At 37.3% G+C, this 23,760-nt stretch overlaps 1 protein-coding gene across 1 annotated transcript in view; it reads left to right on the top strand.

Moving 5' to 3' along the window:
* The window catches only part of LOC119787385 (plexin-A2-like), a 132,937-nt gene that overhangs the window by 63,048 nt on the left and 46,129 nt on the right, over positions 1-23,760 (top strand). The window contains exons 6-14 of the mRNA XM_038291222.1: positions 4,144-4,267; positions 4,754-4,907; positions 8,762-8,858; positions 13,274-13,388; positions 14,824-15,024; positions 15,643-15,739; positions 16,863-17,062; positions 19,700-19,851; positions 22,205-22,322. Coding sequence (XP_038147150.1) covers positions 4,144-4,267; positions 4,754-4,907; positions 8,762-8,858; positions 13,274-13,388; positions 14,824-15,024; positions 15,643-15,739; positions 16,863-17,062; positions 19,700-19,851; positions 22,205-22,322 — 1,258 coding nt within the window. The remainder of the gene's footprint in view (positions 1-4,143; positions 4,268-4,753; positions 4,908-8,761; positions 8,859-13,273; positions 13,389-14,823; positions 15,025-15,642; positions 15,740-16,862; positions 17,063-19,699; positions 19,852-22,204; positions 22,323-23,760) is intronic.

Here is a 23,760-nt window from a genome sequence, read left to right as displayed (position 1 = left end):
TAAAAAGTAGGGAAACCCTGAGTGACTGCTTAAAGGAATAGTACACCCAAAACATGATTAGCCTTCATTTTCTACTCACCCCCATGCTGAACAACACTCTGGAGTACTTTTTTGATATCTCAAATGCATCTGGAGATCTGGGAGGCTTCTTGCTGTCTGCTGACATTCAAATAATGGAGGTCTATGGCGTCTGAGGCAGAACGGTCCATAAAAGTCCACAAAAAACGTGTCAATATTCCTCCATACTGCTCGTCCAATGTATTCCAAGTGTCCTGAGTTGGTAGCGTCCATAATTTACTCGAAACAAAGTCATTTAGAATGTTTTTAGAGCATAAACAGTAGTGTATAGGATTTCCTAAAAGCGCACGCCTGCAAGTTCTCTAGCCTACGGAAACTGCGGCAGACCAAACCAGAGGAAAGTGCGCATTCAGCGTCTGCTCTGCCAATAATGCAAGCGTAGAAGAAGAAATGTACCGTTTACCTGTGCAAAGAAAGAAACAACGAAAGAAAAATGTCTGAGGACTTCAGTGTTGAGGAAGAGCATGAGTTCTTTGCCGAGCTGAATGCGCACTTTCATCTGGTTTGGTCTGCCGCGGTTTCCGTAGACTCGTGAACTCGCAGGCGCGCGCTTTGAGGAAATCCTATACACTACTGTTTATGCTCTAAAAACATTCTAAATGACTTTGTTTCGAGTAAATTATGGACGCTACCTACCTCAGGACACTTGAAATACATTGGACGAGCAGTATGGAGGAATATTGACACGTTTTTTGTGGACTTTTATGGACCTTTCTGCCTCGGGCACCATAGACCTCCATTATTTGAATGTCAGCAGACAGCAAGAAGCCTCCCAGATCTCCAGATGCATTTGAGATATCAAAAAAGTACTCCAGAGTGTTGTTCAGCATGGGGGTGAGTAGAAAATGAAGGCTAATCATGTTTTGGGTGTACTATTCCTTTTAGAGTGACTTTTAAGCAACGAGAATCGGGGAACTGAGAGAGCTGATTGATTGATCCATCACCTAAAAAGTGGAATAAATGAGAACATAAACTTATTTTACAATCATACCGTTATTAATAAAAACACTAGATCAACTTTTTCATCCTTATAAGGGATATAAGGGAATTTAATCTTGGTCTCAAGAGAAACGGTAGAATGGAGTGGGAGACAAACAGTGGTGGAAAGCAAAGTTATTCACACGGAAAAACCCACCTTTTCCCAAAAGAGGACATTGGCTTAAGACTAGAAACTGACTCACATCTTGGCGGCTTCTCATTTGGCCCTAAACTGCTACAGTTCATGTTGAAGGTCATCATTTGAAGAGAAGAGCTCCAAAGGATACATATCATCTGTAGGATGTGAAGATAAAATCTTGAGGTTCCCAAACTAATTATCCTCCTTTCTACACTCCTTGCAATACTTTCCAAGAAGAATAAAAACAAGATAAGAGACAAGATGCAGCCCCTGTTGACTCCCATTTGCACTGGGAACAAACTTGAATTTACTCAGAGACTTTTGCACAATCCAGTTTATGAAATAAGAAAAGGGCATTTCCAACATAGGGTCTGAGATGGACTGGGAGCTTGTCTACTGCAGGGAGTGGATGGATGGATGGACTTATTAAATACTGGCCTAACACATATTTCCCATGCATTTTTAACATGGGAGCACTTTTGGTTGTCAGCAGTGGTCAATCAATGAGTTGTTGAGATGATTTACAACCAGGAGAGGTCACATGTCTATTCAGGGGCGTTGCTAGGCACAAAGCTTTACTGGGGCACTGGCCCCCTACCGCATATGCCCATCCTTCCATACACAAATACAGACAAGCACACTGCCCCACCCTGATATATTCCTACCAAAAATACTAGTTGAGATATTAATGAGTGTAAGAGTATATTTGTTTTAACAAATATACTCTTTGTTAAAACAATGTTATAGCTGCGATGTTGAACATTTTCAACATTGCAGCTATAAAAAATAAGACATCACCAACTTTAAAAATCTAAAATTTCCTTATACACATTCTGAAGTAATCATTAATTTCTAGGTTTCAGAGTTTTATTTCAGGGGAAAGTTTAACTCAACATGAACTAAGTTTTTATTTTATTTTATAAGCATTAAAGTGTACCTCCTATTTATCATTTTTGCAAAGCGGTCAATCACTAGACTGTGACTCAGCTTAGAAAGTTCTTCCTTTTCAACTGATAAAATAGCAAGATGATGGAGCCTGTCTTGTCCCATTGTGCACCTCAGCCAAGTGTGGAGCTTTCTCAACACACTGAATGACCTTTCACAACTCCAGCTGTAGACTGGGATTGTGAGGGAGATCTGGATGACCTGCGTTAGTGTGGGGAACATGGTGTTATCAAGCAAGTTGAAAACACACTGCATATCCTTGATGACAAGGCTGTCTTTTTCAACCATAAAAAGCTTTCAAACCATTTTGAATTAAATGAAAGTTTTTTTTACTCCAAATTTGTCCTGGGGATAGTGGGACAACTTCACTTGTTTAGGACCATCATGCTTTCCCCCTAATTCACTAATGTCCCCTTCTTGTTTGTGGAAGCTGGTTGTTGCTCCCTCATCACCTTCATGGTCCTGTCTCTCCTGTCTCTCACCTGTCTCTTGCCTGTCAGTCTCGCCTCCTCCTCCCTTTCCTACTCCAGCACCTTCATTCTCATTCTCTACAGCAAACATTAAAAAACGTAAATTTATAATTATGTAAATATCTATCATATTGCTTATAACATTCCTAATGTAACTAGTCAGCTTAAATCACTGATTCATCACGGGACCTTACCTCCCTCTCTCTCATCTTGTTTTACTGCTTCCCTGTCTCTGCTTCATGTGAGGAATTTCCTGATATTCATCTACAAACCAATGCAGTAATTTTCAGTTAGTAGCCTATAAATCATGTGGTTTCACTGGGAAAATAATAAAATTGACAGGTAAGAAACGTTACCAGAACAACGTTTCTTACCTGTCAATTTAAAAGAAAAATGCGTCGCGGCCGCACAGTGTCCCATCCAACTCAGTTGAGAGCAGCGCGTTAGTTTACCTGCAGTTCATGCAGTGACATGCGCTGACGTGGGGGCGCTAATACATCCTCAATTTGGAGTTAACAACACACTTGCTACGCATTTGAGTAGAAATATACTTCTTCTCCTGTTGGAATTATCTAAATTGATGCATAAAAGAAATGTATCACTATTGCAAATATTCATGAGATTTATACTGGGGCACAGCTCATTTATACTGGGGCACGTGCCCCAGTAAATGGGGTCTGGCGACGCCGATGTGTCTATTAAAAGGCCAACACGGAGACACCGGACCGACTATCATGGGGCAACACAAAATAAACTTGTGGAATTTTAAAAGAATACAGATGCCTGTCCAGTTTTTTATGCTAATGGATGATGAAGCATTAAAACAACAACTAATGAGCCCACCTGCATTGTCTCTCCATTGCCTTAAATAGTCTGTGTGCTGCATAACAGCTGCAGTTAAGGGGCCAAACTTCCAGTGCAGTCTTACAGATGTGACATCAATTGATGCTGCATTCGCACCCTACAGCTCTGATCAATTGTTTCAGCGGTAGTAGAAAACTTGCTTGGCATGGTGCTTGTTGCTGCTACAAAATATGATCTGTGGTATTGTAGCGAACAGTTACGTAAGAAATAGTGCAACATCACTGGTGGCTGCAGTTACCCGCAGCGCCATTTGTGTCACTAATGAGTCTCTTTCCTTATCCTTTAAAGACAATTTATAGTGGCCAGTTAAAAAAAACATGCATGCATTTGTATGCCTTTTGAATGTGGGAGGAGGCGGATATATGACATCTACCAGTACTTTAAAGCTGCTTTAATGAAACTCAAATGCTTATGTCAGCGTAAAAAAAATAACTTGTGTGAAATCTGATCCTCTTTACATATTAATGTCCACCTGAACAGTGGAGATAAATAACAAACAGTTGTGGCTCTATCATTAGGATAGCTGTAGCCCTGCATTGGTCAGCACTTATTTTCAGTTATGCGTTTTACACAAACAGTGCTGAGTTTTACAGAGAAAAAAAACGAATCACACAAGCATTGCTTTTTTAGACTCAGATATATTTAAATCATATATTTCCCCCCCCACAGGTGTTCAAGGAAAGATCGGTGTCTGAGGGCAGAAGAAAGCTATCGCTTCGCAACTGACATTGACCGCTGTGTGAAGGTTATTGCTCACCCGGACAGTATCGCTGTATCAGCACACAGTGTCCCAGTAAGTCTACTTATCATTCCAACCAATCGCTGCCCAGTCACTTCCCTCAAAATGCTATTGTTTGTAAGCAATCACCTTGAGTAGCCTTGTGGAGCCTTTTGTACATTTAAGTCTAGACCCAACAGATATTAGCTTTGTGAGAAGTGAAGTGCAACAGGAGGTAGCTTCTCCCTGTGGGGCATCTATTGGATTTGTTTTGGTTTAGCTGTATTGGTGTATGAGGCCCGAATTTAATGCATTGGAAACTTAGAGATCAGGCAAGAAGCAGATTTTTTTCATTTAGCACACAGCTGAGAATAAAAATATATGGAAAGGAGTCAGCTTTTTAAAATGGCTTTTATCTAAGGTCTTTTGAAGCGTTTATAACGTACATTATATAAAGTTTGAATCTTATATTCATTAATCATTAATGTTGATTTTGTGTTATCTTTTCTAGTTGTACAATTTGTTGCCATCATTAAATCAGACTCTGCATATTTTTTCTAGCTCTTGCTGGAGGTGAATAATGTTCCAGATCTTTCTGCGGGAATCACCTGTTCATTTGGCCAGCAGGCCCAAGCAGAGGGCCACGTAAATGGGAATAGAGTCATGTGTCTCTCCCCAGCCGCAAAGGAAGTTCCCCAGATACCGGAGGGACGAGGTGAGATCAGATAATAGATCTAGAAACTGTGTGTGGCCTGAATAGTTGATCCAATGGATGCCACTATTTATCAGCTGTTGACATAAACCATTTTGATTACACATATATTTTTATGAAACTATTTTATTTTAATGAACTTTTTAACACAATTTATGATGGCCAGTATATAGATTGAAATTATTGATTTTTAAATTTTTTTTTATCTATTCTGCTAGCATCAAATTGCCTTAAGATCTACTTGAAAATTGTTGGCTTAGTTTTGATTTGTAGACATCACAGGAGTACATCTCTTTGGTCTGGAGTCTGTATGCATTAATGATGTGTTGGTCTGATTTAGGCAGTAGGAGGGAAGTTTGTAGATAGTGTGGAGATTCCTGGAGATCGGAATTAGTGTAAGTTAGCATCTGCACACGTGAGTACACAACACACCCCTGTAGTTTGTCTACAGTAATTTGTTAGTTGCGTCTCAGCTACGCTTTTAAGGCAAACATGATAGAAAAGGCATCTGTTTTGCCGAGATAAGAGCCGATTTATGAGATACATTGAATTCTACCAAAGGCCAAAGTTGTTAGATTCTACTTTATTAGCTTATGATAAAAACAGTTTAATGTTTGTATGTTTTTTTGTGGTACTCACAAATCTTTTGATATATATTTTTGATATATGACAAAATGTGGTTGCGAGAGAGGGGGAAGACATACAGCAAAAGGTGTCTAGGTTAGGACTCAAACTCTGAACAGAGCATTAAAGAACTAGAGTGTCTGGATATGAGATGTGCGCTCTACCCCATTGCCAATGCTGTTTGGGTTTTCTGTTGTGAAGCAAACAGTGTTGTTTTTTCAACGATGAAGATGACAACATAATTTTGATGACACTTCTTTTTTAATGTTGATAATGAAAAACTGACAAGCTAAACATGGATCTTTTTATGACTAAAACATGAATAGTCGTAGTTTTGAGTTTTCGTCGACGAGACTAAATAAAAATTAGCGGGTCATACGTTGGTCAGATGCAGATGTTTAAACTGCATCATTGTGCTGTAATCTGCTAGGCACGGTCAGCTGTGCTGCTGGATCTTGTTTGATCCTGCTGCCCACCATGAGTGCAGCACTACACATTCTGCATGTATACAAATGGATCATGGAAGGAGCGGCAGAGTCTGAGAAAATAACCCGAATGGACAAACTGGTCGAATCTTTCATCTGTGCTTCTGCAGAAATGCAACTATGCACTCGTAGAGCCCATGCTCCACTCGTATGGCTCTTCCTGCTCTCGCTTCTTAATAAACTATGTGGCTGATCATCCTCTGCCAAGCTTAAAAAATCCCTTTACTATCAATATTTTATTTCATCCAAATCAGAAGAGGTGGTACAAAACATTCTTTAATTTCTACCCAAAGGAATCCCTAAACTATATCCAAAGAAAATATTTTATTGCATACTGTTTATTTTTAGATAAAGAGCCAGGTGAAAAGGTACGTAGATCTTTGAATATTTTTCTCTCATTGTTCTCATGTCTATGTATTTAAATATGATGTAAATGTTTCCTTGTATTGTCATGAAAACATTTTTCTCTGTTTCATTTAAACATGTCAACATTTTAGTTAGCATAATCATTCAATTTAGGTCTGGATAGCCATGGCATTAAAAGGTGATTATGAAGGTTCTCGCTGTATTTTTTTTATATGAGAACCCTGTGAATTTAAATCTACTTTGACCCCTGAGGAGCAGTAACTAAGGGGCAAATTCTCAGAAATAAAGCCAAAATAGCCAAAGTAGTTTTTGTTCTTAGCTTTTTTTTGAGCAATGAAGATTTCATTGATCTTTTTGTAATGCATAATTCATAGTAGATCAGGAAGTATTGTTTTTTGGATGGAAACATTTTATGTCTAAAACCATTCTTTTATTGTACATTTTAGTAGCTTGTCTGTCTGCTATATTGACCAATATGATGCGTTGAACTAGATCCACTATTTTCACAGCTTTTGTGAGATACTTTTTTTTTTTTTAAAGTAGAGCATTAATTCATAAAAAAAAAGTTTATTTGAATTCTATAAATCAAAATTCTGCCTAAAACCAACAAAAACCAACAAAAACTGTCACATATCGTAATCACTAAAATGTGACTAAGACTAATAATAGTTTTCGTCCTGAAGACTAAGACTAAATCTAAGATGGCTGCAAAAAACAACACTGGCAGCGAAGCAACAAAGGCACAATGTATGATAAGCAGCTAAAGGGACCACATCCAGGTGCTACAGATGAGCCAGTGGTGAAGATAAAACCTCCACAGTTTTTAGTAAAGCTGCTGAATGCTAATTAACACCCTATTTTATCCGGATGCATGATGTATTATTGTTGTGTCTGGTAATATGCATACTTTGTTTAATCCATTAGCTTTACTCTGACCTATGACTTCACCCTTTAGGTCATATTGTGAAAATAAATGAATCCTAAAATAACAGAATTAGCTGATGCATATAGTTTATAAATACAGATTATTTGAAAGCTACAATCTGAATTATAAAAGTTTGGGAAGAAAATTTGTATTTCTCATCAGTTCAGGACAACACTAAGTCATATTTTTGTAAATAAAACATGAAGATTTTACATAAATTTTATGTTGAAAATATAAAATTTTCCACTCCTAATGCCATATAATAAATGTAAATTCGTGTTGTAAGAAAAAAAATAAATTAAAAAGTAAATAGAAAATTTTTTTCATTATAGTGAGAAATTCATAGTTTACAATATTAGTAAAAGTAGATATTATTTTAGATCTAATGTTCTTAGGTGTCACCCTAAATTAACATTTAGATATTTTATGCTGTTCATTTATACCACCTCTCATTTATTCATACATAACTTCAAAGAAGTTGAATAAATAATTTCTAAAGTCATTTTCAGATCCTACTTAACCATCTACAAACTTTATTCACTCCTACTGCTTAAATCAGATCAACAAATCGTTAATGCATAGAGTTCTCCAAAACCCAAGAGATGTTCTGTTCTGCTGTCTACAAATCAAAACTAAGCCAATAATTTTCAATTAGATCTTAAGGCACTTTGCTGATAGCAGAATTTGAGAAAAAAACAAATAAACCAATCAATACTTTCAATCTATATACAAATACCAACTATAACAGCCTGCCAGGCATGGAATTTTATTTCTCACCAGCAATGAGATTTCTAAAGAAATGATGGGTGAAAATATTCAAGAACATCAAGGATTAATCTCTCACATCCTGTTTTTGTTTGGTTTTACTTCCCTTTTTCTTAATTGCATGAATTTGAGATATTGTTCCTCTGCAGGGATTTTTTTAGAAGAATTCTTTAGAAAACTTGTGAAAAAAAACTCTATAGTGAAACATAAAGGAAAATAAATTATATCATACAACGTTTAGAGAGTCACATAGGCTTACAATAAAAATTAGCTAAATGAAGCAAAGTTGAGTTTTTGCAAAGTTGTACAAAGAGGATTTAGATGAATTTTAGAGGTTTTAAATGTCATATTGGCACATTCAACGTAAATAGATGTTGTTTTCTATTTTGTTTCCTTTTTAATATATAGTAATTCAGGTGAGGAAAAGGTTGACTGGATTTCCCTTCACCCATTTAAAGAAATCCTTGTTTTTGATTGAAGGTTTGACAGCAGCTTTATACCAGGATCCTTTCAGGAGCCAACAGATCACATTGTTTTTTTGCTCTAAAATCATGAAAAATTTACAAATTTCTCCTCATTCAAAATTCTTTTCATCACTTTATGTTTTGGCTCTCTAACTCATATTTATTTTTTTTTTTTCAGTTTTTCCTTCTTTTTCAACAAACTGGGCTTTTTTTTAACCTCTTTTTCAGACTGGGCTGGTGTGGAGCTTCGTCTGAATTCCAACGAGACGGGTCAAATGGTCGCCAGCACGGAGGTGAAGTTCTACAACTGCAGCACGCATCAAATGTAAGTCCAGGCAGACACACGCCCCGTCCCTTCCCCCCTCTCTCTTCCTCCCCCACTTTTGATTTGTTCGATAGATGGAGGAAAGCAACTTAATTTAGGGCAATGATGTACTGATGCTTCCAACCCCACTTAAGATTGTGCTGTTAGATAACCTGGGAGTTCAATTTATCTGTCAGGTTCCATTTAAATCAACATGAAGCATTTGTCATGGCCAGTTTATTTTGAATTTGCTTTAAGTGGCAGTTTGTGGGCTTACTGCTTACAGATTTAAATACAGATAGCAAGTTTGATTTAAAACAGTACAAACATTTATACACATTTTTTTCCCCTTGAATTTCCTTTTTTCCTTTTAAGTAGTATAAAACCAATCCCATGACCCATTTCAAGGATGCGTGTTCTTCGGTACTGCAGAGCCCTTCTGCTCACAGCTGATTTCCCAATGCTAAATTCAAGTAAATCACTGGATTATCTTAGATCCTGTGCACAAACAACCATCAGTTTTTAGTTAAAACCTCCTCCCCATGAACAGAACAACAGAAGAAATGTTAAAAGTAATTTCTAACTAGTACTGGGTAATAAATTGCATTAAAATGTGGTTTGCTCCAAGTAAAATTTCTTGCACCAGAGTTTCCTCGTATAGGAAGATTCAGATTTTCCTATATACATAACAATGGAGACAAGGCATGTTTTTAAAACTGCTTCTTTCTTGAACATGTTTTCCAATCTTGCAGAGTTTAGAGAGAAGGTCCAATCTATGGTGTATACGACCTAAAATCTTTTCACTGAACACAATGAAACGTACTTTCAAATCTACTTTTAAATGAAAAACAGTTTGAAATGAAAAACCTTTCTATATTCCCAAATGTCTGTACTGTCTTATTTAAAACATAGAATAAATAAATTAATCAGTGTTTATTTTGAGCCATAATTAAAAATTATTGATCTGTGTTTGTGAACCTTCTTCTCATTTATCATTAAAAAAAAAAGTTAAACTCCAGTCAGCTCTTCAGTGGCCTCTCTCTTTATGTTTTTCTTAAATGAAATATTTAAAATCGAAGGATATTTCAACCAAAGTACTTTTAATATTTCCAACCCTAAAAAGCGTGTACTTTTCCATTTTTATGTTTAAAAAAAAAAACAATAAAGAAATATAGTGATATAGGCATGTAATTTTATCCCAAAATGGAAAAAATAAATAATTTTCCCTTTGTTAAAAAAACCACGTTTAACTTCATGTGTACTGAAAAATCACCATTTAAATCACCAGCTTTGAAACTGACAGAAAACCAAAAGTCCAGCTTTATCAGTATTTTCTAGTAACAATGAGCTCATAGTATGCAATCCTGATGCTATCTGATCAATACTAAAATCTTCTCCTAGCTTAATTTGATTGAGTTGTTTGAGAAAATAATTTTAGGCTTCATTATTTAACAATCGATGCAAGATTTTAATAACATTATACTGGCTTTTAGAAATTGCTTCAAAGGCTGCTAAATGGACAAGCATTAGACTCACAAACCCCCTCTGACCTGACTTTGTCTCAAGGGAACTTGCCTCAGAAAATCATAAGACCTTATTTTTTTTGTCCTTCTCTAGTGCCTGGAGGGCAGGTAAAACCGTGTAAATTAAAGAGCACTTTATTTAAATGCCAGCCAATATAAGCTCTCTAACTCGGCCGGGGAAGCTGTTTTGACTACGAGCAATTTTGCAAATGTCAACTGTATTAATCACAACAGTAAACTGTGACAAGAGGCTTGCATTGTGCATAACAATTACATGCAAGAACAACAGCGGATCTTATTAGGATGAACGTTAATTAGTTGTATGTGTCACTCTTAAAAGAACGTAACCTTCTAGGTTTTTCTAAGAAACACAACAGATTTCAAACTGTCATGAGTCCAAATCACGTTACTTCAATTGTCCACCTTACCTCTCTGCCACACTATGCTGACGGCACCACAGCGTAAAACCAGAGTAAACAGGAGTCACTGATAGAAAGAGCTTTTTGAATTTAGTTCACTTTAATTTACATATGTTCTGTTTACTTTATCTAAAATATAAACACCACAACATACCCATAAGTCATTAGAGGAAAACAGTTGTATGCTCATCACATCTGCTCCTCACCAATATGGCCTCCATTAGCTGCAGGGTGACCCCGTATACTCGAGTGATTAATATTTTACACCAAACATGCTCCTAACCCTGCACCTCCTTTCCCATCTCCCTCTCTCCTACCTTCACCTCAGCATCACATCAGCCTCCATAATTAATTAACCAGTGTTTGCTGCTCCCTGCCAGTCCAGCTCTACAGTAGAGCTGCACAGCCCCTCCCACCTCTCACCCAATATTATCTTTTTCTTGTATAGCACTTTTAATGTCCATCCTAGCCTAGGGCCGCTAATTATTGTCAAAATGTAATTATGTTGCTCTACATTTATCAGTATTTATTTGTCAGTATGAGCTGCAGAATTAGAAGCCTTCAGGTGGTTTATGTCTTTCTAAAAGTTTCATACCATTAAATATTTTGAATACAAGAAACAGATATAAGATCAAGGATTACATGATTATTTGACTCCAGGAAACAGACATTATCTTATGGACTTCTTCAAATCACATCAATGTCTTGTTTAATCAAGTTGGTTGATGTTGTTTAGCAACAATAATCCATTATCGACCCTTTCTCAGAACCAATTAAATCAGAGCCAAGGACGTATCATTTTAACCCTTTATACGGCACTCAGGGAAATCAAAAATCTAAATTTCAGGCCTACATTTAAATTATTATTGAAGGAAGGGAGGAAGGAAACCTTGTTACTTTTTAATCTTTAAAAGTATATATCTGTCTGTCTTTCTATCTATAAAAAGAAAAAAAAAGAAAAAAATATATATACATGCTTTCCTGAGATAATCCATCCCACCGCACAGGTGTGCCATATCAAGATGCTGATTAGACAACATGATTAGTGCACAGGTGTGCTTTAAACTGCCCACAATAAAATGCCACTCTGAAAGGTGCAGCCTTGGTTTTTAATGGTTGGTATCTGGTTTAACCAAAAGTGATGTGTTTATATTTTTGTTAAGTGTACATAGATATAGATAGATATATGGATATAGATATACATGGAAAAAAATGGAGATCAATATTGTAATCAGAAATGGTACCTTGCCCCAATATATACAAAATAATAACAAAAGTGCTTCTATAAGAAATTAATTTCAAACACATTTTTGCTCTTACAATATAACCTGAGAACAACTATATTTATATATATATAACAATATATAACAATTTTATTTATCTTAGAACTTTTTTAGCTTTTTTAAACTTCTTTTATATTATGATTCAAATTATCTGGCCAAATGCTCAATTTATAAAGCGTGTGCAAAACCAAAAACGTTAACTTGCCCTATAAAGTTAACTACTTTCATTGATAATCAGATGACACTGTCAAAAAATAGAAAAACTATAATCTGAAAGGTTTAAAAAAGGCTTGTCGGCGGATAAAAATGTCTTGCCCAATAACGCAACAACGGGGACAATAAGGTGCTTCTCAAACTAAAATTACAGTTTACAGGATTAACACAACCTTCTGAGCCACTGTTTAATATTTCCCTATGATTTGAAATATGGCATGACAATAATTACTTTTACAATTTTGATAATCCATACTAAAAAATTGCATTACAGCAGTCAAAACCTTTTTACTTGCTGAGCATCACTTTGAATGTTTTCACCAGTATTTAGATAATACTGATTTATGATGAGCTCTTCATGTTGGTTTAGTATGAAGATTACTTTAATCTTAATTCTAGGAGTACAGGCAGCTTTTGAATGTTTTTGCGGCAAACAAAAAACCGTGATGCTTCACCCCCTCCACCCCAGTAGAGATATAGGTTTGGGAAAATGTTAACAAATGTCAGTCACCCCTTCCTTTGAGACCGTTCACAGTGTGGATGATGTCACTCCTTAAGATTCAGCCCTAAACATGTAAAAACTCTAATAACAGAAGGTTATCAAGTCTCCATAGCAACTAGGGGTTTTATACACATCTTTCGCAGAGTTGTCAATAATTGGAAATGGTAGAGTTTATTGACAAGGTAAAGTCATCTTACATCTAACAAGGACATTTTAAGTCCTTCATACTTAATAGTTGTGTGGCACGGTGATTAACCTGTTTAAAGTTCACTTTGATTGCAGAAGATTTATCCAATAAGCCTGCTTTCTCATGGTCATGTTTTATCATCTCCGGAATAAAAATGACATTTATACTTTGTGATTATAAATCATCAGGGGGAAAAAAATCATTACTCTGAGTCAAGCTTTTGAAAAGGGTCCAGAAGATGAGTTGGACTCATAAAGATCTGCGTATTTGTTTTGCAGTATGTAGTAACGTGGTTATTTCTTTGCACAGGTGTCTTTCATGTGTAAAGAGCACATTTCGTTGCCACTGGTGTAAATACCGCAACCTCTGTACTCATGACCCAAGCAGCTGTTCTTTCCAGGAGGGAAGAGTCAACGCTTCAGAGGTATAAAAACACAGAACAACTCCATTTCATCTAAACAGTAATTTTGGGAATATCATGAATCTGCTGATATGTTTACCATAAAGGAAATGAGAAAATTAATTCTCCAAACAAAGAAACAACCAGATTTAAAGCTTATTGCTGTGATTCTGACCAGGAGAGCTCATAAAGGGATGCTATAAGCTTGTGATAACACTGCCAACATGATTTTTTTGAGCAAATACTCATAATGTCTTTGTTTTTAGAATAATCCATCCAAAAAAACCAAACAAAACAAACAAACACAAAACTTTTGTCTGAGATCCTTACTTATTGCATCGGATAAATCCCTGCTCCAAGTGAGTTATTTTCATGCAGATACACTTGCCCCATACACCCTTTTAATCCCTGTTCTACATTGGTTTCTATGCTTATATAACGGGGCGGAAGCTTATAAAAGAGACACAAACAAATATGTTGAAAAGGTTTTGCAAATGCAGTGCAGTATTTCTGCATGTTTACAGCTGAAACCACATGTTTTATATACACATATGATAGATAGATAGATAGATAGATAGATAGATAGATAGATAGATAGATAGATAGATAGATAGATAGATAGATAGATAGATAGCTTTTTTAGGTGTCCTAGCATTTCACAGTAACCCAACATTCAGTGTAGATTCTAAAAGTATTCAGGTGAACCAAGCTCAGATCCCATTAACTTGTTGTTTATACTCATCTAAAATAAGTAGTGTGAACTATTGGGCAAATGCCCTTGATAATTGAATTTTTTTAAGCTGAGTTCTTGGAAAAAGTAAAGTATTTCAAAGTAGTAGGACTTTGCTCAGTTTAACACGAGAATTAGATTCTATTGGCTGACTACTTGGTAATTGTGGAGATGATAAAACACCATAAGTAAGCCTGCTTTTCAATAGTGGGTAACAATTTTGTCAGATCTGCTGGTCACATGGTGCATTGTACATCATATAAACACTCAGATATCCTTGATTTAGTGAGTTTTGATTATATAATAATACTTTCTAAGCTTAATGTTACTTTATGATTAGCTATTATCAGTTAAAGTAAGCATTTAAGACCTTATTTGTCAGGTCTTTCAATTTAGTTGTGCTTAATAACCATGTACTGGACTAAATCCACCAACTACTGTACATAATATTTTAGTGAAAGTAACTCAAAAGATTTATAAATGTAATTTAAAAGTTATTTGTAATTGGTTTTAAGGATTTTTTTGAGTAAAACATTCCAAATAAAAATAACTTACATAATAAAGTAGATTTAATTGATTCAATTTTTCAAGGTAATTGGTTTTCATATATATTTTGATTTCAATTAAACTTACTGAAGTTTGCTGTACATAAAGTAATTTTGATGTTACATTTTATTGAATATCTGTGTGTATATTTAATACGGTTTTTGTTTTTATTTGCTCTTCTAGGACTGTCCTCAGCTCCTTGCCTCTGGGGAAATTCTCATTCCGGCCGGTGAGGTTCGACCAATCACCCTGAAGGCCCGAAACCTCCCTCAGCCGCAATCAGGCCAGCGGGGCTATGAGTGCGTGGTGAACGTACAGGGTGTCAGATACCATGTCACGGCACTGCGCTTCAACAGCACAAGTGTGCAGTGCCAGAACAGCTCGGTATGACCCTGAACACGCTCGGTGGGAGTCATGCAGCTGTCAAACGAGAGACAGTGCCTGAGACGATCTGTTGTCAAGCTGTGCGTGGTGTATCAGTATCAGGGAATTTTTCCTCAGATGTGCTCCACAGAGACAAGAAAGGGGATGAAGGAAAAGTTGAAGTGATGAGGAAGAGTGCAAAACAGGAAAGTTAAAAAAAAGAAACATCTTGTCTTTAAAAGCTTTTCAGGATCATCATAGTTTCAGAGGCAGGCAGTAGTTTCCACTGGGTTTTTTTCCCTACATAATGCAAATCACTACGTAAATTTCAAAGCGCCGCATATTGCAATACTGTGACAATGTATGAAAAGGCCATTTTCCTCAGATTCGGATGATTGGTCACCCCAGCCAAGGTTTGTGTCCCCTCATGTCATAGAGAAGTGGAGCAGACAACCATAGCAAAAAATGACAGATGGTTAAAAGCCTCGTCTCTCGGCTGCCCTTTTGTCCTTCGATTTTCCCTATTCGCTCTCTCTGTGTATTCCTATATTCTTTATCCTCTGTTTCTACTTGACGTTTTTCTCTGCCTGTTTCCATTTTGAACATATTCCCCCTCAATCTCGGTTCTCTTCCTTTCAGTACATGTACGAGGGTGTGAAGATCAGTGACCTGGCAGTGGATCTCTCCATCGTATGGAACGGCAACTTCATCATAGACAATCCAGAGAAGATTAAAGGTGCCTGTGCCATCCATCACTGCCAAGCCAGACGAGTGCAAAGCACTCAATCCACAGGCAATATACAGTTTATAGAGAGCACTTCAAGGCAAGCAAAAGGCCTTGAGAGAAAGTTCACCATATCAGCGAGTTTCATCAAAGACCACCAAATCACTTCTGTGCTCAGAGGGGCAATGTGTGAACAAATTCACTCCTGGATCTTCGATTGGCTTTCCATTTTCTGTCACTCAGGTTCAAAGATAAATAATTTTGAATATTTTATTTATAAACAACACCCCGATTGAAAAGAAGGCACTAAATTTCACCATGCAGATATTTTATGTCACTTTTAAATTAAAAACAGCAGGCTACAGTGTGCTAAAAAAAAAGTCTAGAAAAAGTGATGGCACCTTTTCTACACTGGGTCTTATTTAAATATTAATATTCCATCAACTTTTTGACATTTTGCTATGTTGGAAAAAGAAACTTCAATGTGTTTCTTGGTGAGAGAAGAGCAAAGCAATCAAGAGGCCAAAGGTGACTTTAGAGGAGCTGCAGAGATCTAAAGCTCAGGTGGAGCAATTTCTCAGAAGAACTGCTAATTGTGTTTGACTTGCATGTAAAAGTGGAAATACGAAAGTACGATACAAGCCATGCAGTGGACACAAAAAAAGTAAATGAAGAAGCTGTCAACAATGGGAACAACATACAATTTTCTGCTCTACATGTAAAACACTATGTTTGAAAATCTGATACGGCATATCACACTGAAGATAGAATCTACGCTGTATTTGCAGCATCATGCTGTGCAAAGATTTTCTTCAGCATGGGGTCTGCATTTAAAGTCGATGAAAAGGTGGATGGAGCTAAATGAAAGACACCATTTTCTTTCCTCTTTATAATCTTAAAATATGTTTGACTCTCATAAAATCTAAATGAAACCATGAAGTTTGTGGTTGTAAGATGTCAAAAAAAGGGTTATCTATATTTTAAAATTTGTTTTGTTAATTCTACATTATATGTTATTCTTTGCCAGCAAATTTTCGATGATATAGCATCTTTAACCTTTTTAAGCATTCTATAAACAAAGTAATATTCTTTGGCCTTCATTAGCTAAAAGTCATTGTTTTATATTCTCCTGCAGTGCATCTATATAAGTGCAGTGCTCAGAGAGACAGCTGCGGCATGTGCCTACGGGCTGAAAGGAAGTTCCAGTGTGGCTGGTGCAGCGGCGAGGGTCGATGCACCATGAAGCAGCATTGTCCTCCCATCTCCCCTTACGCCAGCCGTTGGCTGGACCTGTCTGCCAGGAATGTCAAGTGCACGAACCCGCGCATTACAGAGGTTTGTTACTTCCTTATTTTTAACCTCATGCAGAAATTACTTGTGCATTGCTTCAATAATGTAGTTACCAGCCTAGTAGACCCCTATATGTTTAGCTGGCATTCAGTCGACTGGCCAAATGAAAAATTGTCTCAATGATTGTTATTATTATTAGACTAACAACAATATTCAATTTATTTTCTCATTTTGTGATTCATAAAGTCGGAACTTGGCAAAAAAAAGCTAAGAAAAACATATTGTAACATGGGTGTTGTTTGTTCAGAACATTTAAAATATGGCAGCTATGACATCATTCCCAGTTCAATGGAGAAAGTTAGAAAGAGATTGAAAAAGGTTTTTATAGTCAAATACTTTCTTTGATAAGAGATAGTTTCCGTTTAGAAACACTGAAAAATATAAAAGAAATCTAAACATTTCAGGTGCATAGAGTATTCTCTACATAAAAGCTTGTAGGTATTCTTCAAATGAGTTGAGAAATATGACACTGTTTTTTTTTTTTCTTAGGTGCAGCTTGTGTTTTCCCATAGCTGATTGATTTAGGGATTAATGTTAAACTAGTTATTTAGCCTTAGACACTTGTATTGGATTTTGAAACCGTCCAGGACAATATGTCAATGTGCAGTATTCGGAGTTCAGAGTTTCAAACTGCAACAAAACACAGAATTTTTTCTTCCCAGCCTTACAGCCAAATGTCTGTTTACCTGAGCCTATCTAACATTTTGTTCCATGACAACTGAATACCTTAAGTTCTTGACAGCTTAACGAATTCAGTCTGTTAGAAAGGAGTGATGGATCTTTTATGTCCCAAACCCCTGTTCATTCTCTGGAATAAGGCACTGTGGGTCATGCACGAAGATGCAAGCCTCTTCCACTTCAAAGAGCCGGCAGCCTTTGATGTCCCTGTCACATTATTAGTGTTTCTGAAGGAGCTGCAGCAGAATGAATCAACCGCAGAGTGCTGCTCGACAGCACAGGCAGAGTTGCTTCAGCATTGCTCCTAGTTCTGCTCTGTAGGTCTGAATGTCACCTGCTGGCATGGTTTACTTTTTTCACTGTGAATGATTTGAATGAAAGAGTTTTTGTCCTCTGAATTAATTATTAAAGTTTATGTTAAACTATCACTGTTGAAAAAGCTGTTTGAAATAATCCACTTAAAAATTTTGGTTCTAATAGGGGGTTTTCAGGTGACGTTACGCTCACGTGACTACTCAGCTCGTCCGCCATATTGGGTGGCAGCCTTAGGCAATATTGACAGTGAAAAATGGTGAAATCGTGTGTAATTGTTGGTTGCACGGCCCGTGGAGGTGGAGATCAACGCTCTTTCTATCGCATACCAGCCGTAATCGTGAATCAATGTGAAAAAACAAAACAGCTATCTGAACAACGCCGTCACCTATGGCTGACACGGATATCCAGGTCCGATTTGGACGGTGTTAAGCTGGAATACGCCAGAGTCTGCAGTGCTCACTTTGTCACAGGTAATTAACTGTCAAGCATTTAAAACATGTAAGAATATATTAATAATAGGGCTTGGGCGTCATGACGTATTACTTTCCGTGGCCGCAATGTTGACTGCCTCCGCCGCCGCTACTCAGACTACTGCCTATGACTACCGCGTACTGGACTCCCTCTCTCAGCCGTGTTTTAATTTGATTAATTTCACCTTAACTTGATTTCAACCAGCGGTAAAAAGGCTCAAATATGTGAGAAACCCGGAGGGTTTAGGGAGGTTTGGCAGTTAACGTTACTAACCAAACCTTTGAAACACATAGCAGCTAGTTAAAAGTACATTATATGCCTGAGTGGTTGTTAGCACTAACGGTTAGCACTGTTTGCTGGCTTTATGAGCTGCAGCTCCTGAACTGATCCATTCGTAAACTGCACATGAGACTCCAAGGACTTGTAGCTTTGGAACTGTTCGCGCACCGCCGGCCGTTAGCCACCTAGCATAGTGAGCCCTGCGTCGGATTGTTTACGTTTTTACCATCTTATTAAAACTCACCCGTCCACGTATGATGGCGATCTCCTTCATGTACATTATTTCGACATCTCGTACCCAACCAGATGTGAACTGGTTGTGCGCCTCTAGACCCTTGTACGCTCTCATTTCCTCAAGAGTGTAAAGGGGGTTTTCACTGAACACCAGGTAATATACTATGTCGCCGTGCTCTATATTTGGCCAAACATCTGGATTAGTGCTTAACAAGGCACCGTGGAGGGCATAGGGGTCCATATTGTCGATCACGGAACATTTCCTCAGATATGTTCCATGATCTGGTGGCTCTAGCGTGCTGGCATACTTATCCATTCGCGACATGATATATATGATATACGATAATATGCCACCCAAGATGGCGGACCGGAAGCTGGCCAGTGACGTCACTGAAAACCCCCTATTGTAATCGGTCCTGTTAAGATTTCAGTTATGGAAAACACAAAAAAAAAGCACAGAGAGAGTTTCTAAGATTAAAGACTTAACCATAAGGATATTAAGAAACCTTTACTGTTAATAAAAACAGCAAAAACATGTAGTCTGTTAAACATTGAAAGTTTGGCATGGAAGTTTAGACAGTTTAGAGCTGTTGTTGCTAATATTTTCCTGAGAAAAATGTTACCTTCTTCTTCTCCTCTTTCCAGGTAAGCCCAGTGGCAGGACCTCTGGAGGGGGGGACTCTTGTCACTATTCAGGGCCTGAACCTGGGTCTGTCCTTCTCTGAGCTTGTGGGTAACGTGGAGGTGGCAGGAGTGGAGTGCACTCCACAGCAGGAGGGATACATCACTGCTGAGCAGTAAGAGTTGCTCCTTATCTTGACACATATACAAGTTTCCTTAATCTAACTTACTATGCTTTGCAAAAATCATTTGCATTCTGTAAAGTTGCAAACACAAACTCTAAAGTGTTTTCTGTCTATTTTAAGTGATAGAGCATGATTATGAAATAGGGAGAAAATAAAATAGAGTTCATAGAAGATAACAAAAAACAGGATATTAATATTGTTTAATAGAATCCAATGCAACTACTTGCTATTCACCCCATATAGTAAATGGAGCGTAACTTTGTCTAATTTAAATTGCAATCAACACTGCTGTTATCTAACAGAGCACTATTTGATCAATGATCTGAAAATCAAAGAAATAAATGACTACAGTCATACTCAGACAGAGCCATCCACCTAAATTAGAGATGGAGCATAGATAATATTTCTCAGAAAAACAGTCAAGAAGCTCTTAAGTAACTCTGGGGGAGCTGCAGAGATCCGCTTCTCAGAAAGGAGAATCTTTCATCAGTTCATCTATTAGCCTTTGGCAGGTTGGGTAGATGGAGTAGTCATCCTGCCATCGATTCCAGCTTCCTCCTGCCACAAAGCAAAGTGACTCTTTGCAGAGCACTTCAAAACAGGTTCTATCCTGATCAATATATAGATGTGTGCCTGTTTGTTATTGATAATGGGTAAATGGCATTTTATACGACTAGAAAGGCACTATATAAATTCAGTCCGTTCACTATTTGGTTATTCAAATAATCTAGCTTTATCTGAAGATTTGTAATAAAAAAGAAGAAATTGAAACAAAACGTATAGTAGGTCAATTACAGTAGCAGTTTGCCAGAAAACACACAAAATAACTTTTTGGCTTAAATATAAAATATTGCACATTGACTGGAATCCCAATATCATCTAGCTGTTAAAATACAATGGTGATATCACCTTACTGTAGATATTTCTTATTTAGAATGGACATGGAAGATATTTATAGGTTTGTGGAAGATAAATGGTGCCTATGATGGTGCCGTTTAAAAGGAAAAATGGATTTTAGTTTAATCTTTTAGTAAGGGAGCCATTAGGAACAACTTAATACCCATGGTTTACACCAGAGGTCAGCTAACTTTACTAAAGACGCATGCCCTAGCTCTCATGGAATACAATTTATCTTAAGATAATAACAAAAATAAACTTTTAAATCAGTTAAGTTGTCCATCCAATCTGGCGGATTTTAAACTGTATTAGAAAAGCAGATTGAAACAACCAGAGGTTATTAAATGTTAGAATATAGCTGCTGAAAACACAACCAATGAAATGTTACACTTCTATGTGCTATTTATGTTTTAAGGTGAAACAGAGGAAAAAGTTTCAGAGAAATGAATACTTCTGTAAGGCACTGAACACGATTATCCAAAGATTCAGAGAAAATTAACCCATGCAGCTCCTTTTTTCCCCCTGTGACAATAACACTGTAAATCATGGCCTGTGTGTAAGTAAAAACCCTGACACGCCTCCCCAGGCTGCAGGGGGCTTTGCTTTGCTCTGGTGCCGTCACTGCCAAAGAAGGAGGCAGACAGTCTTTGTGTCGCTGTTGTTATGAGGCTGTCGGTACAACTGTAATTGAAATGCGCTGCATGTCGCTGACTGGAGGGACAATCTGTTAGCCATGTGTTTCTCTCATTGGCATGTAATGCGATTGGAACCAGGCTGCAGCAACTTTATTTATACGCTTGTAAAATGAAAAAAAAAAAGGAAAAGAAAGGAACATGCCAGCCGTAAGCAGGAATCCACACGTGATCTATGGGAAGAAGGGACGATTCATTGGGTGCTCCTATTATATAGGAGACTTATGGTTTCTGTTGCAAAGCAGAACATTCAGCAGGGCTATTCGTTTAGCTCGCACAGCGCTTCAGAACATGACATTAAAGATGTTACCACCATTAATTTCAGCATTGGGTCAGTCGCTTTAATGACTTAAACATAACATGCTTTATCTTATTGACCTGACAGGCAATACTGACTTATTGAAGAAACCCCATGTTGTCATGGGAACGGGAGGTAATGGCGGATGGCGGTCATGCCTACGATGGGGAGGGGTATAGTTTATCATTTGAGTTATATTGCTGTTATGGGTTTCCTATTAGGAAGAAAGATGAGTCTCTGTATCGACCCACAACTTCTATGAAAGTCTGCTTCAATCACAGCGACCAAAAGAGCATCCTCTGCCACTGAAGCTCATGACCAGTGTGACATAGTGCAGTCATCCTTTTGTGCGTGCCACATGTCAGGTGTCTGGGTCGTTTTATTTCTATTAGCCAAATCGGTGATGCCAATGGTTTGGAGATGCCACCTCTATTCTTATCTCTCTTATTTTTCACAGGATTGTGTGTGAGATGGATGCAGCTCCTGAAGGAAGCGCTCCAGGCCCTGTTAAGCTGTGTGTCGGTGAATGTAGACCAGAGCTAAGCGCACAGTCCTCCCAGATCTACACCTTTGTGGTAAATTACTAAAATAATACTTGATGTTTTGCTTTAACAAGCATTGTTTTTCTTCAGTTTTGTGAATTCACACTGGGTAATTCTCAAAGGTTTTATGCACACATATAGAAACTTAAAGTGAAAGATGATTTTAGACTTAATGTTCAGCCCGTAAATTAAGGGCTCACTAGCATATTTATTACATAATTGATCAGCATGTGAGTTCTGCTTTCTGACAACCTTTTACTTCTCTCTGTTTTTCTTGTTTACTTTTTTTATATTTTCACACACTTTATCTTATACTAGAATGTGTGAAAAATATACATGAATCCACAATATGTTGCGAACCAAAACAACATAGCATATAATTGTGAAGTTTCAGGAAAAGAATGGATCCTTTTTAGTAAATCTGTATTGTAAACTGACTGACCAGGGAAAGACAGTAATATCTAAGCAACTGGAAGCCAATGGTAACTCTGCAGGAGCTGCAGACACCCACAGCTAAGATGGAAGAATGTGTTGACAGGACAACTAGTGGTCCTATGCTCCACAAATAGACTTTATCTACGGAGTGGCAAGAAAAAAAACACAAAACACTTTTGGTTAAAAAATAAAATAAACGGGAAGCAACAGAAAGTCAAGTTTGCAGTTTCAACTTGTCATCTTGGGACTGTAGTTAACTTTCAGATTGTGTGGAGGTTTTTAGAGGACCCAAATGCAGAGACGTAAACTGAGGTGGTTTCTTACCGATGTAATGCAGATCCAAAGGGCAACAGAAGCAAAAGTTTAAAAAACAAAATGCAGAAAATCAAAAATCTGAAAATGTCAGTGAAAGCAGACATGAGGATCAAAGAAACAGCGAGAAACCTTCAAACAGTAACTGAATAGGAGGAGTATATATGCCAAACAGAACAAAGACTGGAGTAATTAACTGATTGGGAGCAGGTGTGGACAGAAGGGTCTAGAAGGGAGCTAAGGGAAGGAGACTGACACAAGGGGGCAACAGAGAGTAAAGAAGAAATATATAAGAACTCAAATACAATCAGAAAACAACAAAAAAGACACAAAATGGAAATGAAACCAATGAAAACTCAAAAAGAAATCTTAAACAGAACCAGAAACATGACATAAACATCCAGGAATAAGTTTAGGTCGGTTCATCCTGACTTTAAAAGGTGATTGTTGCAGCAAAGCTGGTCAGAGCTGATGGAAAGATGTAACTGTTGTTGTATATGTAGTGCAGTCCTTAAAGGATATGAAGCTGAAGAGCAAAAGGCTACAATAGATTTGTTAAGATCAGAGCAGATCAATGTGTTGGAATAGACTAGTCACTTTTGAGAAATATGTTTGAAAGATTGGAAAACTGAAGTGTACATATGCTCTTCATTCACTCTGACTCAGTTTGAGAAATTTGACTAAATAAGAAAGAGAAGTATTTTATCATCTAGAGGTGCAAAGC

The sequence above is a fragment of the Cyprinodon tularosa genome, unplaced genomic scaffold (assembly GCF_016077235.1).
Source record: "Cyprinodon tularosa strain WSP-4 unplaced genomic scaffold, ASM1607723v1 ctg297, whole genome shotgun sequence".
Lineage (NCBI taxonomy): Eukaryota > Metazoa > Chordata > Actinopteri > Cyprinodontiformes > Cyprinodontidae > Cyprinodon > Cyprinodon tularosa.
Note: the sequence above shows the minus strand (reverse complement) of the source record. Positions and strands in the feature narration are given on the sequence as shown.